The sequence below is a fragment of the Crassostrea angulata genome, chromosome 10 (genome assembly GCF_025612915.1).
Source record: "Crassostrea angulata isolate pt1a10 chromosome 10, ASM2561291v2, whole genome shotgun sequence".
In the NCBI taxonomy this organism is placed as follows: domain Eukaryota; kingdom Metazoa; phylum Mollusca; class Bivalvia; order Ostreida; family Ostreidae; genus Magallana; species Magallana angulata.
Genome location: NC_069120.1, coordinates 10,408,783 through 10,423,869, shown reverse-complemented (window position 1 = coordinate 10,423,869; position 15,087 = coordinate 10,408,783). Strand labels below are relative to the sequence as shown.

Genomic DNA, 15,087 nt, shown 5'->3' with positions numbered 1-15,087 from the left:
AAAAAATGTGTTATCTAAGACAAAATTTGACAAAGCATAATTAGGACAATATCCGTATGTAAATGTTTTCTTTTGAACGAAACTGAAACGTTATACTGGCGAATATATCTCTCAGTAAGGAGTCTGTTGTGGTACAATAATTATATAGTTAACAATAAATTACTGAGTATTTTTTTTGTTTTTGTTTTTTGTTTGTTTGTTTGATTGATTGTTTTTTTGCTAATCAGCATAGATAATCGTTTTCACCTTTACCCTTAACTGGAAATTTAAAAGATACCACGTTATTTCTTTGTAAGGAACAGTTCGAATTTAATATCAAATAACGTCCACCGTTTATTAGAATAACAGCTTGAACTCTACTTGCAGAACTTTAATCAGAATAGAAGTGTTTCTGCTTAGTAACGTCAACTGATTGATCAGGCCGATCTCGGTAACGACGGTTCAAAATGTTATATTTATACATCAACCGGGTAGGATTTTTTTATTACGCTACCGGATGTCAGACCTTAAATTGCAGGCGCTGTAAGAACGGAAAAAAATGGAAGACGAGCAGTTATTGATTTGTTTATATATTTATTGATTTGATATGCTCAGTGATAGTTGTAGTAGCTATTTTAACAAGACAGTCAGCATTCAAGATGTTCTCAAGATGTTCTCCATTCGAAAACGTTCAACGCGTTTATTTAAACAACAAAATGCTTTCTTTGTTGATTCATGCCAGATATGAAGGTGGCGATATTGCAGAAAAAATTCATAACCTGAGTTAGCGGGTTTATGTAAATTGTTTCTGCAATGATCGCTACCTTCATAACTCCCATGAATCACCGAAGAAAGCATTTCATTGTTTATATTTACATCTTTCTAATAGCAATTTTTCAATAAATTGATTGTAGAAAGTAAGTAAAATTCACTAATTTACTGTTTATGTTTATAAGTAAGTTAGCTAAAAGAAATAGCCAACTCGTCTCTATGGGAATTAGAGTTTGACATCATCATGATTATTTCGTGCAGTCCGTGATTTTTTTTTAGGTCGCTGTAGATTTTGATCAATCAATAAATGGGGCATGTATACTTCAGTGCTGTCAGTTTCTACAGCTGTTTCTAAAGAGCTATGAATTAACTATAAGTTTCCGTTAGACCAGCTGTTAAATTATCAATGACGCAAGTAGACACAAAAAGAACGCATTTAATTCTCACACGCTCGTATTAGAGTAGTTGATGTTTAAAAAGTGTTAGGGTGTTTTCGCCCCTGAAAAAAATTAATGGGGTGTGAGGGGTGATCCTTTTTGGAAAAACAGTTATGGATCCATGCAATATCATGGTGTCCAGGTAGCGTAGTGGACAATGCACTCGCTTTTCACCGCTGCGACCTGAGTTCGATCCCCGTGATCGACAGAGGTCGTATGTGATAGGGTATTGCGGTCGCCCGCTTGGACACGTGGGTTCTCTCCGGGTACTCCGACTTCTTCCCACATCAATGACCCCCTCGCGCTAACATCCGTGCCAGTGAGAGATATTAATTTAAGTTGTAGAACTTGTTTATCAATCGTTGTAAAATAAATAAAGTTCAGTTTCAGTATCATAGATATAATATATATAAATATCAATATCTGTTGTTTTTTTCCTATTAATGTTCTGTTTCCTTTGCATATATTATAAATATGGTGTATTCAAAGAAATCTGAATCAGAAGAAGACTAACAAGTTTAAAAGTCATGATAAATTAAAAGTGTATCTGAGACAGGGATAAGCATATCATACCGAACGCAAAAAATAACATAGATAAACAAAGAATATTCAAGATACGATAGACACAGAAATATACCAAATGAAACAAAATTACATTTATATCTACCGATTATTGGGTGAATTTTCAGAAGGACAAGGATAAATTTTATCCAAAAGTGGCGTGCATGCCAGTTGTTTGCGAATAACTGATTAAATCAGTCTTGATTGTGTTCAGTTTTGCTTTCGACACAAAAGAATTGTAAGAGGATGTATTAGCAAATAGGATGAGAAGATGAGCTGCAAGAATCATGTTAGAAAATATGAAATCCAAATTTAAATGAAAAGCTTTAAAGTTGAATGAATGATGCATTTCATTTTATTCTAAATTTGATAATAAATCCTTTTAAAACTATTTATAACCTGACAGTATTCAATATGTAAACTTAGTTTGATTACTCAGGGATTTTATATATGAGTTCTGTTCTTTGTAAAAGCGAAAGAGAAATTGAAATCGCTGACCAAAAGAATTGTTTTGCGTTTGTTTAGCGATGATTTAAGTTTACTTTCATCTATTTGATAATTTAATCCAGATATTTCAATATTGGGATTAGTTTATGTATACGTTGATACCAGCTCCATTTAACCCGAATGTATAATTATCTGTCTTCGAGCTAACAATAAGAGCACAACTGTGACAGTTTCAAATCTATGAAAATTTAAAGCAGCATAAATTTTGTCCCTCAACAGTTTATCTCAGTAATGAAAAAAAAAGAATTGTTAAATGTATTTCATTAAAAAAAAAAATTTTCAGCTGTACAGAGACTACCAAATCCTTTGCTAAACGTTCTGCATTTTCTGCTTAATAATCACAGGTATAACGAAACTCCAAACCGTCTTCTTACAAGACTCTGTGAAAATGTCTATCACGAGGAAAATCAATAACACAATAGTAATTTGTTTGGGAAAAAACCCGGATACTTTACATAACTTCCTTTTTTACTACATGCGCAACCGAAGAGAGTGTATTTCCGCCAACACCAAGAAAAGATTTTATACATAAATGTAGAAAGTACGATGTATGTCGATGAAATATAGCACATACTGTGTACCCATTTTATCAGACGCATGCGCACTAGGAGAGACTCGACCTGGATTGATTCAGAACACCCTGTATCGGGTATTTTAATTCATAGATGACTGTGGTATGTAGCGCTCGTTGATCTACACTATATTTTGGACTTCGGATGTAGAATTCAAGTTCATGTAAGTGAAACATCTCTTCATAGCTTTTTAAATTTTTATAAGTATTTAATTGTTTGAAATGAAAATTTCCGCAATTTATACATGATTATAATATTATTACACTTTCCCGATGTGGTAGTCATATTAAGTGGATATTGCGTCCGTTTCGAGATCATCCTTAAAAGTGTCATTGTTGTTTTTGTTAATGCTATTTTTATTTATGTATTCATGTACGCATTTCGGTTTATGAACAGCGGAAAAAATATTTCGAACGTGCCATAACATTGTGAGTGTTGGTCATTTTATAACGCAGATTGTAATTTGTATACTTGTTTTATGAATTCTGTCTGTTGTTGGTCGGATTTTAATTAAACAAATGATTAATTTAGAGTTTACTGCATTTCTTCTCCTTATTTTACCAACTGTCTTCGTATGTACTGCAGGGCGGCGTCAGGTTCACTGTAGACTGTTAATTGTCGGTAGTGGAAAGGGGATTGTATGTAATACTTGCAGTGAACCACTTAAACTTACCATGTTATAATTGTTCGTGTATTTAATTTAGTTGTTAGTTCAACAACGCGTTGATCAAATCTGTGTACCTCGTTTGTCCTGTTTAAATGAAGGTGTGGCATGAGACCTTTAAGTTTTAAACGTACCCTTAACACTGATTAAAGGGATGGGCAAATACATCTTTGCACCAACGTGTTTAACATACGTATTCCTTCTCTTTTCTAAGGTAATTAATGACGACGCATTGTAAGTCCCGTGTTCTTATCTGTTAAAGAAATGGACCTTTCTCCCTGAAATACTGTGTAAACTAATCAACCCAGATATCCAAGTATTTGGGTACGGTAGTAGGGTGAGCCGAGTCCACAGAACTTTATCAGTCCCCAGTGGTTCTACTAAACACTGGTCTTTCATTCGTAATCAAAAACCTTTTGATAGTGGCTTTTTCTGTTTGTTTTTCAGGGAAAGGATTTTCATATATATGTGTGTAAAGAAAGATATAATTGATAATAAACTCTGACCAATAAAAAAAAACTTATTTTTTTCCCTGAGTAAATTAGGTAAAAAAAACCCAATGAGTTCTGATTTTAAATCAACGTCCGAGTCCGAGCTGCCACGTCGTGCAGGGCCCACCTTGTGATGTATTGATTTGATATAATCATATTAACATAAATATAAACGGATCACTTAAAAAAAGGCAAGGTTCTGATGACAAAAGCATTCTTAATATATTTACCTAAATTGCACAATTCTTTTACATTTTGTGATGACAATAGTTAATTAATTTAACAGAGGGTTTGGTATAGTATAGCTTTTTTCTCTTAAATTGCAATAAAAGGGACATTTCAATATAAAATAATATTCATCATCTATCTCTGAATTACGTAAAGGACAATATCCTATTAAGATGTCATAAATAAGTATCTTATATTATCAACTCAGTTATGTCATATGTATATGGGATCGGACACGGATTCAGGATAATCGAACTGTCAACCACACGTAGTCTCGGGATGATCATTTAACGGGTCTCTGTTCAGAGGCGTGGGATTTCAAATTCAGATTCAGAAAGTGCAACAAAAGGTAAGCCTTTCTTCGGGACAAATTTTGTGCATCCATTTAAATATTTCGCCGCGGAGTAGTAGAGGGCCAGTTTCCATTGAATTGAATGAGATGCCAATCTTTTGGATAACCTTTCAATTGGAGATCGTGTTATTGTAAGATTCGGTTTTCTAAATTATCTTGCTTTCATTTGAAATACTTATTACTAATTCCTACGGAATGCGAAGGATTGGGTAAAATTGAGAGCGCTATACAACAGTTCAGTTGAACTCCATTGTTGTCGTACAAGTGACAAAAGCTTTCCAGTGGGATAAGGTCGAGAGTCCTTGTGTATTGTACTGGAACCATTACATGATATATGGCCTTAGTTCATTCTAACTGATATTTCATTCAAGAAATTTGGAATGCAAGTTACTAAAATAATCTAGCAGATGGTAATCAGAATAAAATATAGCATCGTTTTATTTTTACGTAAATAATTAACAAAGAAGCCCTTTGATAGACTAGTTGTTGGATAATTATTCTGTTACAGTGCCTGTAGCAATGAACTACTAGGAATCACACTTGTAATTAGAGCTTAACAAATGACTGTTCCATATATAATTACCACGAAATGTTAGATGTGTGATGGGATAGAATAGCTATAACGCGTCGCTCTGCAAATATTGTTCCCACACATATGATTGGTTCAATAATTAGTCTGTGTATATAGTATAACACATAGTATTACACTGAAAATCATTAGTTGCCAAGGAAACCCAACTCTGGTTTGATTTGTTGCCATGGCCACGCTTTTCAGTCTTAATGCTGAGGATCAGCTGATTGCTGGGAGTTTGCACAAAGTGTCTTATCTTTAAATATCGCATATTTAATTTTTTCCGACAGGTGCTATATTTGCTTTTTTTTCTAGGTATCATCAGGTGAAGAAAAAATTGTGTCAGATAAAATATTTCCCGTATTTAGAATTTGGGTCACCATGTGCATGAATAGTTTGATAAAAATCAGTGTACCAATTTTAGATTCAAAAAACAAAAAATTGCACATGCTTGAACAAAAAGGTCCGATTGATTACGTAAAATGAAAATGAACAGATCTGTTGTCCTTTCCATTACCAATGCCAAGTGACAAAAAAAATCTTGTTTCGGGGGGAAAAATCTATGTTTTGCACTTAGCATTATAACTCAAAATAGCATAATATTCTCTCCTTAATGAAAGAATTGTTAATTATGAACCACTGACCAGATGTTGACCTAACAAAGGCTCTATCGATCACGTCATTGTCTGCTAAAGAAGCTTCATGGTGAGGACAATGGTCTAATCTCTTGGATCAAAAACCACAATTTGGGGTCCAAGCGCTGCGACAACTAGGTATCAGTAATAAAAATTTCAATTATTGACTGAAGTGTTTTCCCAATATGTAGTCTGGAGACCAGATTGCATAATGGTGTTTGGTACCACGATTTTATTTTGGCCTTTTGAATGTTAAAATCCATAGGGTTTATGGGATATGAGTTGCTGTAGTAGGTTGTGTTATGGGACCAATTCGAAGAAAAAAAGACATGGGATGTTTGAAATCGCAGACCTATTCAATAAAACGTCAAAACGTCATTTTACCTGTAGAAATTGATACAATTTTGGTAGAGCATTGAGGATAACGTAATGAACATGTATACAGTGTGCCTATTAACTTCCACCTTCAGAATTTAGTTCAGTACATAGCATAACTTGACCTGAAGTGTGATACTTTATCGTAACTGGTCACTTAACAACATAAGTGCCCTAAAAGGTATGTGTTTATTGATGCAAGGTATGTAATAACACCCAGATTGTATCTCCGTGCAAAGCCCAGCCGTCCCTAATAAAGGCTTTCTGACATGTATATGAGTATGTTACCATGGCACCAATTAAACACAGCTATAGCATGCCTCTTTATGCATCTTGATTTTGAAGCCCGTTATATCGAAGACAGGGATCAAACTGAGTGTGTTTGGGGTTTTTTCTTCAAAATTTAAATGTACATCATCCTCTTCTAGATGGAGGAAGTTCGTATTTTATGGAACATAAGATCGACATCTTGTGCAGAAAAATGTTCACCGGAAACTCATTCGAAACTTACATACAGGACACATGCTCCAAGTTCCTATTCCATATAAATAATAATGTTGTGCATACAGCATACAAGTTGCAAGGTTTAATCATCATAGCTAGTGAGAGAAATGCAATCGACCAAAAAAAAAAAATAAAAAAGAAGAAGAGAAAATAGAGAACTAGGCAGAAACATGTACTTGTACGTGTATGCAAGTTTAAATTATTATTTGTGATTGTTAACAAAAGCTTTAAGCTGTAATTATTTTTTCAAAATCCACAATATCTTGCATTCAAGACTGCATAAATGATATTCAGTTAGAATTCAAAAAGTGCAAAACATTTTCGTTTTTCTATTTCCTTCCCTGAGTATCAAAGTACGGGAAATAATGAAAAGAAGCATTGTTTGGCTTTATAAAGTCTCGTTCAATGAGTCACAATCTGCCCTGATGAAAAATAGGGATTCCTCAATGAAAAGATAATTGTGTACTAGTTTTAAAATTTGGGGGCTTAATCCGTTTGACAACAGGGTGCTACTTGGGCTCTAGCTATGACTACTCTCATTGTTGACCGGTTCGGTTTTAGGTCACGCCCCCTCGGTGTCTGCAGCCAGAATGATTTACAAGAAGGTCAAGTACAACTCAAGGTATGGAAATGTTAATTACAGTGAATTAATTTTTAAAATATGAAGGCAAGAAAAAAAGAACCGCTAAAAGTTCCAAGATTGATTAATCATAAAGTTACTTGTGAATTATTGATGGAAGAGAAGATTGCTTTTTAACTGTTGTTTTATAACACCAATTGTACTTTTCAGGAATCACACATCATGTCTTACAAGAAGATTGCAGATACCAATATGGAAGCTATTCGTGTACTTTGTATTGACTACAGTAATTATCTTTGTTCTACAAATGCAACGGCCACAATTCTCGTTTGAATGGACATTGACAACCGTCACAACATCAGTGGCTACCACCACGGTAAAACCAACTACCACCGTGGTACCCACGACTGAGGAAGAAGTAATCCGATACGTCAACATTTCATCCTATAATAACACTAGAACTCTAACCCATGAATATGATATTGACTTTGTGCGCTTTGTGTCAGGTGTCAACAATGGTAAACGATTTGATCTGAAGCCTATTAATGTGAACCCATATGTGTATATTACAAACCCGACCACCAAATGTTCAAACCCACCCCTCAAAAATAATGCCAACATAAGTATTTTAATTCTGATCAAGAGTGAACCAGACAATTTCCATCTACGACAGACAATCCGTTGGACCTGGGAATCTTTTACTGCGTATCACGACTACGTCAGAATCGTATTTCTCCTAGGAATTTCTCCGGACCAGGAAGATAAAAATACGGATGTTTTGGTGGAGCATGCGCGCTATAATGACATCGTGCAACAGAACTTTATAGACAAATATAGAAACTTGACACTGAAAACGGCGATGGGCTACAAATGGACTGAGCAATATTGTTCTGAGGCCACGCACGTACTAATGCAAGATGATGATTACCACTTCAATGTGAAGAATTTGGCTGCTTATATAAAAAGATATAAATCCCCGGATTCGATTTTTGCAGGAGTTCTCCGGCTAAAGTCGCCCACGGTGCGAAGACCAGCTAGTAAATATTACGTATCCAACCAGGAGTACGCTCACGATATTTATCCTCCTTTTCTAGTCGGAAACAGTTACATTTTGAGCATGCGCTATGCGAAACAAATTGCAATGATTATCCCCTATGTAAAAAGCATCCCAATGGCAGATACATATATCGGCATGTTGGCGATGAAACTCAATATATCTCTAAAAAATGAGAAAGACTTCACCATAAAGAACTGTAATGATTTTCAGAAAGTGATATCTTGTCGAGGTTATACATCAACAAAAGAAATTCTAAAAGACTGGAAGAATTTTGTCAATAGAGCAATCTTAAAGGTCAACATTTAGTGTACATCATGTGTCATTTTTACAATTTTTAAATGATTTATGTTATCTTTCATAATCAATATTGTTATAATTAAATCTTAAAATCACAGTTACTTTTTTGTTTATCGTGTCTCGGGGGCTAGCTAGGGGTGTGATAAACAATCCATGAATTCAACTCCAAATATTCTGTATTTTTTTACCAGCCCGTTAAATCTCTCTAATTCATTGATTTGATTCAGCATTTGATGGATGGAGTTTACTTCAACTAGCTGTAATTGGCATTTGATCTAGAACCTATCCTAGATTATGACCAAGCCATGTTTCAGAAACACGTAGTATCGTTCATTTTATAATTGACAAATTGATCGGCTGACATCCACTTCATTATATAAATGTGAATTATATGTTATGTAATTGTCTGAATTCCGTTTTCAACAATATTGTAAAAATATGATAGTTATTTACATGCGCTGTGCGTGGTAATAAGAGCCTCAAGCTGCAAAAGCAATAATTATGTCAATGCATCACCACTAGACTCGCATTTCGAGGTTTTGAACCTCGCACATGCAGTTCATTTTAGACAAAATTCATGTAACAAAACAATTACTGATACACGTACTTACTTTTTAAGACGATTGTAATACTTACACCCACCTCGTCAATTCAAAATTTTCAATATGACATTCAAATAATTATCTGTGCTGCAATTTTAATTCTAAAATTTAATGATTTGAAATTGGGTTGTACATAGTTTTCTTCGAGGGAATCGAAGCTAAATTACGGTATGATATTCACATCACAACGTAATAAAAGTTTTTGCATGGACAGAACATTTACATAAACAGCTTCGCCAATTTGTTGTTCATCCAATGGGCTCTCAATTCATATTTCATTTAAAAAGTACATTTTAGATCAAAAGCGAGGGTAGTTAAATGAAAGGAGCCATTTTCAAAATATGTTAAAATTTTTTGAAAGCTTCATGTTTATGAAATGCCAAAAATGAAACCGAGTATATTAACAACAGAATACATACAGACCCTAAAACGTGCTACTACACCGGTTGCACAGTTCGGTTCGGTACACTTTTTGAACAGTACGGTTCGCTTTGTGTACGGTACGGTTCGTTTCTTGCACGGAACGGCACTGTTCGTTTTAGAGGTGTAGTAGCACGTTTCAGGGTTTGTTTACATTTTCTTTTATTTATCTGTTCGCATTTTGATTCATATGCTTTGCCTTGCGTCTATGCAGTAATGATTTAACGATTCAAGATATTATATAATTACACCACTTGCATTCAACCGGAAGTGTACCTTTCAACATGTATACATATGTTCCTCTACATATGCAAAACTAAATCATTTTTTCGAAATATAACAAGATTATATTATTAAACTAGTAAACATTTATTCTAAAATTTAACGCCTCAATTTCAATAAATCTACAGCTTGCCTACCGGAATTGAAAACTTTTTCCTAATGTATTCTTCTACAGATTTTATAGCAATAAAAGTTCACAAAGTAATAGACAGAACATTTGTTATCAGTAACAAAATGAATTGTATATAAAGCAATCACTGGCACAGCGAATTTCTTTACTTATGATCATGTTACTCAGTGACAAGAATCGCCTTATAACCTAATGCAAATAAATGTTTGCAAGCTTAAACACATACAGCCGAACATGAATTTCAAAGAATGAGAGTTGAAAGATCACAACGGATGATAGAGTTGTCGTAATAATACAGGGATCATTTGTTATAAAAAAAATTAAATGTGTTATTTGATTTTAATAAGATTTTGATATTTAAAACGTCACGAACACATGTGGAATATCTAATAAGATTCCCGTTTTTACTTTGAACCATTTTAACAAGAGCTTGGTGTCAAAGAGCAATCTGACGTGGGCCTGTCCATTTCAATGGTGGCCGTTCAACCATGGCTCTTTGAAATCAACAAGATTTGTCTGGCTTTTGAGCTAAGACTACGCAACCGGTGTATACATGTATTTCACTTGAAACCAGCGTCACTTCAGCTTGTTTTGACGCAAGAAATAGATAGTAACCTTCTACTGAAAGTCCAAGGTCTTGTGAAAATGGATCTAAATCCTATCCAAATTGAAATTTAAAAAAATCCAAAACTCTCTTTTCTTCCATTTTCTTTTCATTTTTTAAAAATATACATGGATTCTAATGGGAGTTCATCTCAAAGTTATAAGGTTTTATATTTATTTTGTGTAATTGCTTTCTGAACAACCATATTTTCTTCATTGCCAATGAAGTTTTATTTTCTAGCATTAACTCAAAGTGATGTCATCCAGTAACTATGCTTAATTGAAAGGGTTGATCTCAAATTCTTAGGGTCTAATAGCGATCATGAAAAAAAATGCTATAAAAGTATTGGAACAAAGAACTTGTTGAAATTTTATCAGCTTGCATATCATTAGTGCTTTTGCGTGACAATGCTAATTACGTGATTGGCTGACCCGACCGACCGCGATGTCTGTAGTGCAACGGAAGTGAAAGGCACGCGATTGCACGAATTCTTGCTATTGCCGTTTTGCACGACCACTTTATCAAAAACACTAAGTGTGAACCATTACTCGTAGTTAATACAATTTCTTTGATATGATGGGGATGCTGTAAACCGTGTATTCTGTGTTAATTCAAGATCTTCTCGCGTATTGTTATCGTCAATGACCGATGGATGAATAAAGTGTTAAGGTAGTATGGGGCACCTGTCGATGTTAATGTGGATAAATGCTTTCACCGTTTAAGTTTATTAAAATTTTACATTATTTGACCAAAAAATTGTTTTAAAATTTTTTGGAAAAGTAAAAATTATAAGAGTCCCAGCGGTATTCGAACTCGACTTACAGATTCTTAGTTACGCTTTAACTCGTTGTGCTACGCTGTTAGGTAACAATTATATAGGACAAAAAAGAATATAAAATTATGCTTAATTTCATTGTTTATTTCGATAGGAAGTACACCACAATAGGGATGTGCCCTATACCATCTCAAAGTTATTACAGTAACTTATTGGAAGTAATGAATTGTAGAGGACAATTAATAGAACGTTTTCTATCGTGGAGGTCATACGATTCTGAATTAATGAACGAATTACAGATCTATATTAATATAATAATATTAACAATTTTATCTAGGGAATAAGGAATCATTCTTTGAGTATCATGAGGTGATCAAATACGGTCGGGGGGATCAAATCCAAAAAAAAACCGAAGGGCGATGACAGCCTATATGTAAAAGATTTGATCACGCCCGGTCGTAGTATATCACCTCATAATATTTCAAAAATGATTCCTCATTACTTATATTTACGTGATTTTCAGCAATTATATGTATAAACATTGATGAAATTATTGGACTATTCGTTCCAAAATCGATTCTTAGTGTTATCACAGATAAAGGCACTAGAAAATGTAAATAAAATCGTATAAAAAGTTGCGTTATATTGCTTTAAAATGTCCTAGTCCATTGAAACGACTTTTAGGCAAACAAAAAACTAGCTGCAGGTCACAAAACAGTGGCTGTTTTGTCATTTTCGATGAATATAAAAAAAACTGGGTTACTGTAAAACGGTTTATCTTTTAAGCGAACATACAATTACCCATTGTATATCAGACATACAGTGTATTCATCGGTGTGCGTGGCACCACAAGTGCTCTAGCAAAGCCATCACTTGGAGTATTATACAATGTATCCGTTAGGATGACATTTTTATATTTTTAACACGTTCGAGGATTGTTTTTGGTATTTGTCATTATTCATGCCAGAGCAGAATTTGGTAGATATACGCGTATGTATAATTTTTTCATATTACTCGCTTAATTAAATCATTCATCGAAATATGCACCGTTTCTATTACATGTACGTTGTGAAGATCACCTCACGCTTAATACGTGCAGTCAGCTAAAGTTGCAATAGCGTGATAGATTTGAAAAACAGCTGCTCAAATGTAATGATATGCTACAAGAACCAAAATAACACAGACCACCATTGTGTTGAGATGGTACGCGACACTGAAGGGCCAAAATAACCTCCGCTGTGTTCGGATGGTATAAGATAGTTGTCTCGGCACACTCATCTCTCATGTTTGATATTGTTAAAATTAATCTTTGCAATGTTTCTCTATTTTGTTTTCATAGAACCGGCATATTTTTGCTGATTTGTTATGCTCGTATCGGGTATTTTAGTTTTACACAGAGTAGTAGCATCGTTGGCTGCGATACGTCAATGCATACATAGAATTGAATAAACATTGAAGGTTATGTATTTAGAATGAAGAATACTTGGTAGTCAATATTGCATGATGTTCTGGAGCCAAGGGAGTAAATTGATAAGCTCGTATATAGATGACACGCTATGCTGCAAACATTTATAGTCGTAAACAAGAAAAAAATGGTCAATACGGCAAGCACATGTAATCCAATCGGCTCTGTTCAATAATCAATTGAATTCAGACAAATATTCACAAACTTCAGACTTGAGCAGAATTACATGTCGCTGTAGACAATATTGACTATACTTACTAAAAGAAACACATACTAGTACGGTCACTAATTATATCGCACGAGAGAGAGAGAGAGAGAGAGAGAGAGAGAGAGAGAGAGAGAGTGTGTGTGTGTGTGTGAGTTGAAGAGTATTTGAAGTATTTTACCGAAGTCTACCAAATTCCACTTGCAACTTATTTAGACTTCCTTATAAAATACTAAGTATTAAAGTAGATGCTCTTCTTTCGTTGTAGATTGGATCATGCGATACCGGTGGAAATCCGCTCTGTGTCGGTGGAAATTGGTGGCTACATGCCTATCCCCGATATTTGTAGTGTTCTTCTTTACTTTACTTTTACACCAACCGTCAGACGGCCAGATATCTGTTCAACAGAGAAGAGCCCCGGAAAAACCTACACTACTCACAAACTACACAAAAAATCCTTACAACATATCCCATCCGTATGATGTCAACTTTGAGGAGTTACTTGTGATGAAAGACAGCGGACAGGAGATTCCATTAGTACCTTTAAATTCGCACCCGTATAAATATATTTTGAATCCATCCAATGTTTGTAACGACCCCCCTCCCCAAAATGGGTCAATATTTGTACTAATACTCATCAAAAGTGCGCCAGATAACTTCCATTTAAGGCAGACTCTTCGAATGTCAATGGAGAAGAACCCGATTGAGCAGGGCTATGTTCGAATCGTTTTCTTGATGGGAACGTCAAAGAAAGAACATAATAAGAACATTTTGATAGAAAATGCATTATATGGAGACATTGTGCAGCAAAACTTTGTGGATTCTTATAAAAATCTGACCATTAAAACCGTCATGGGATATAACTGGGCAGTGGAGTATTGCTCGAATGCTACTCACATACTTTACAAAGATGATGATTTCCATTTTAACGTGAAAAATCTACTGAAATTTCTGTCAAATCACGAACATCCGCAGTCGTTACTGGTGGGGTACAGAGTAGAAAAGGCCCCCGTGATGCGTCATCAGGCTAGTCCACATTTTGTGAAGAAAGAAGATTATTCAAATAATAAATATCCGCCATATTTAGCTGGAGGTGCCTACGTGGTTAGTATGGACGTCGCCAAGAGGTTTGTTGTGGCATTCCCTTATGTCAAGTACATTGCAGTGGACGATTCTTATCTTGGAATCGTCGCAATGAAGCTAAATGTTCTTCCGCAGATGAACGATAGTTTGTTTTCTTTCAAGGACTGCAAAGATTTAGACTCCAAAGTGATTGCCTGTAGGGGATATACGTCTCATAAAGAGGTGTTTTCGGCGTGGAAAATGTACGTGAAGCGAGTTTTATCCAAATTTTACATCTGATTCCTTAGGAAGGACGCATTGTTTTGTGTTCAATATTTGGTAGCTTTCCGTGAAAATCAAAATGTTTACGTCATTGTGTTACTTTCAAACCTCTCATGCCAAGGTCTGACTGTTTCTCTTCCTGAGAATTGTCACAGGATGTGTTCTTAAATGGTATACATGTACATGTACATTCATTTTGAATCAAATGCCGAAACTGATCTATTTTGAAAAAAAAATTCAAATAAATGGTCAATAAAACTTTAGCACTGTATACATATTTTTGAGTTTGATTTGTATTTTCAAAGAAGTGTTTAGTTTTCTACGGATTTTGGACATGTTTGGTACAAATGATTCACCCGACAGAAGCTGGCTGTTGAGGATCGTTAGCTAGTCGTTCAATCTATGATATTGTGTAGCGTGCTGCAACAGATGATGATTGTGATAATACATATATATATGTGTGTATGTGAAGTCGACTGTTTCATATTCAGTCCCTTGGAGACGCATCCTTTCGAGAACATGCGATTGGATAAAGTAATGAATTATTATGGCTTATTTACTAAAATACATTGCATGAGGCGACATGAAACGAAAGTTCACAAATAAACGAAATCCATAAATGTGTTAATTATATACATGTATGTACATAATGTTTTCAACATAGACAACGTCATTATAG

The 15,087-nt window shown here is 34.7% G+C and overlaps 1 protein-coding gene across 4 annotated transcripts; it reads left to right on the top strand.

Moving 5' to 3' along the window:
• The first annotated feature begins 2,729 nt into the window (after nucleotides 1–2,729).
• LOC128166403 (UDP-GalNAc:beta-1,3-N-acetylgalactosaminyltransferase 1-like) lies at nucleotides 2,730–14,685 on the top strand. 4 transcript variants are annotated; one of them, XM_052831545.1, is made up of 4 exons: nucleotides 2,730–2,990; nucleotides 7,209–7,269; nucleotides 7,438–8,578; nucleotides 13,333–13,550. In XM_052831545.1, the coding sequence occupies exons 2-4, from the start codon at nucleotides 7,238–7,240 to the stop codon at nucleotides 13,411–13,413; spliced, it is 1,254 nt and encodes a 417-aa protein (XP_052687505.1). In that variant the 5' UTR covers nucleotides 2,730–2,990; nucleotides 7,209–7,237; the 3' UTR covers nucleotides 13,414–13,550. The 4 variants fall into 4 exon arrangements, with proteins under 4 accessions (XP_052687505.1, XP_052687502.1, XP_052687504.1 ...); XM_052831542.1 differs by lacking the exon at nucleotides 13,333–13,550 and adding an exon at nucleotides 4,419–4,559 and having other exon boundaries at nucleotides 2,732–2,990; nucleotides 7,438–8,678; XM_052831544.1 differs by lacking the exons at nucleotides 7,209–7,269; nucleotides 7,438–8,578 and adding an exon at nucleotides 4,419–4,559 and having other exon boundaries at nucleotides 2,744–2,990; nucleotides 13,333–14,685.
• The last annotated feature ends 402 nt before the right edge of the window (nucleotides 14,686–15,087 follow it).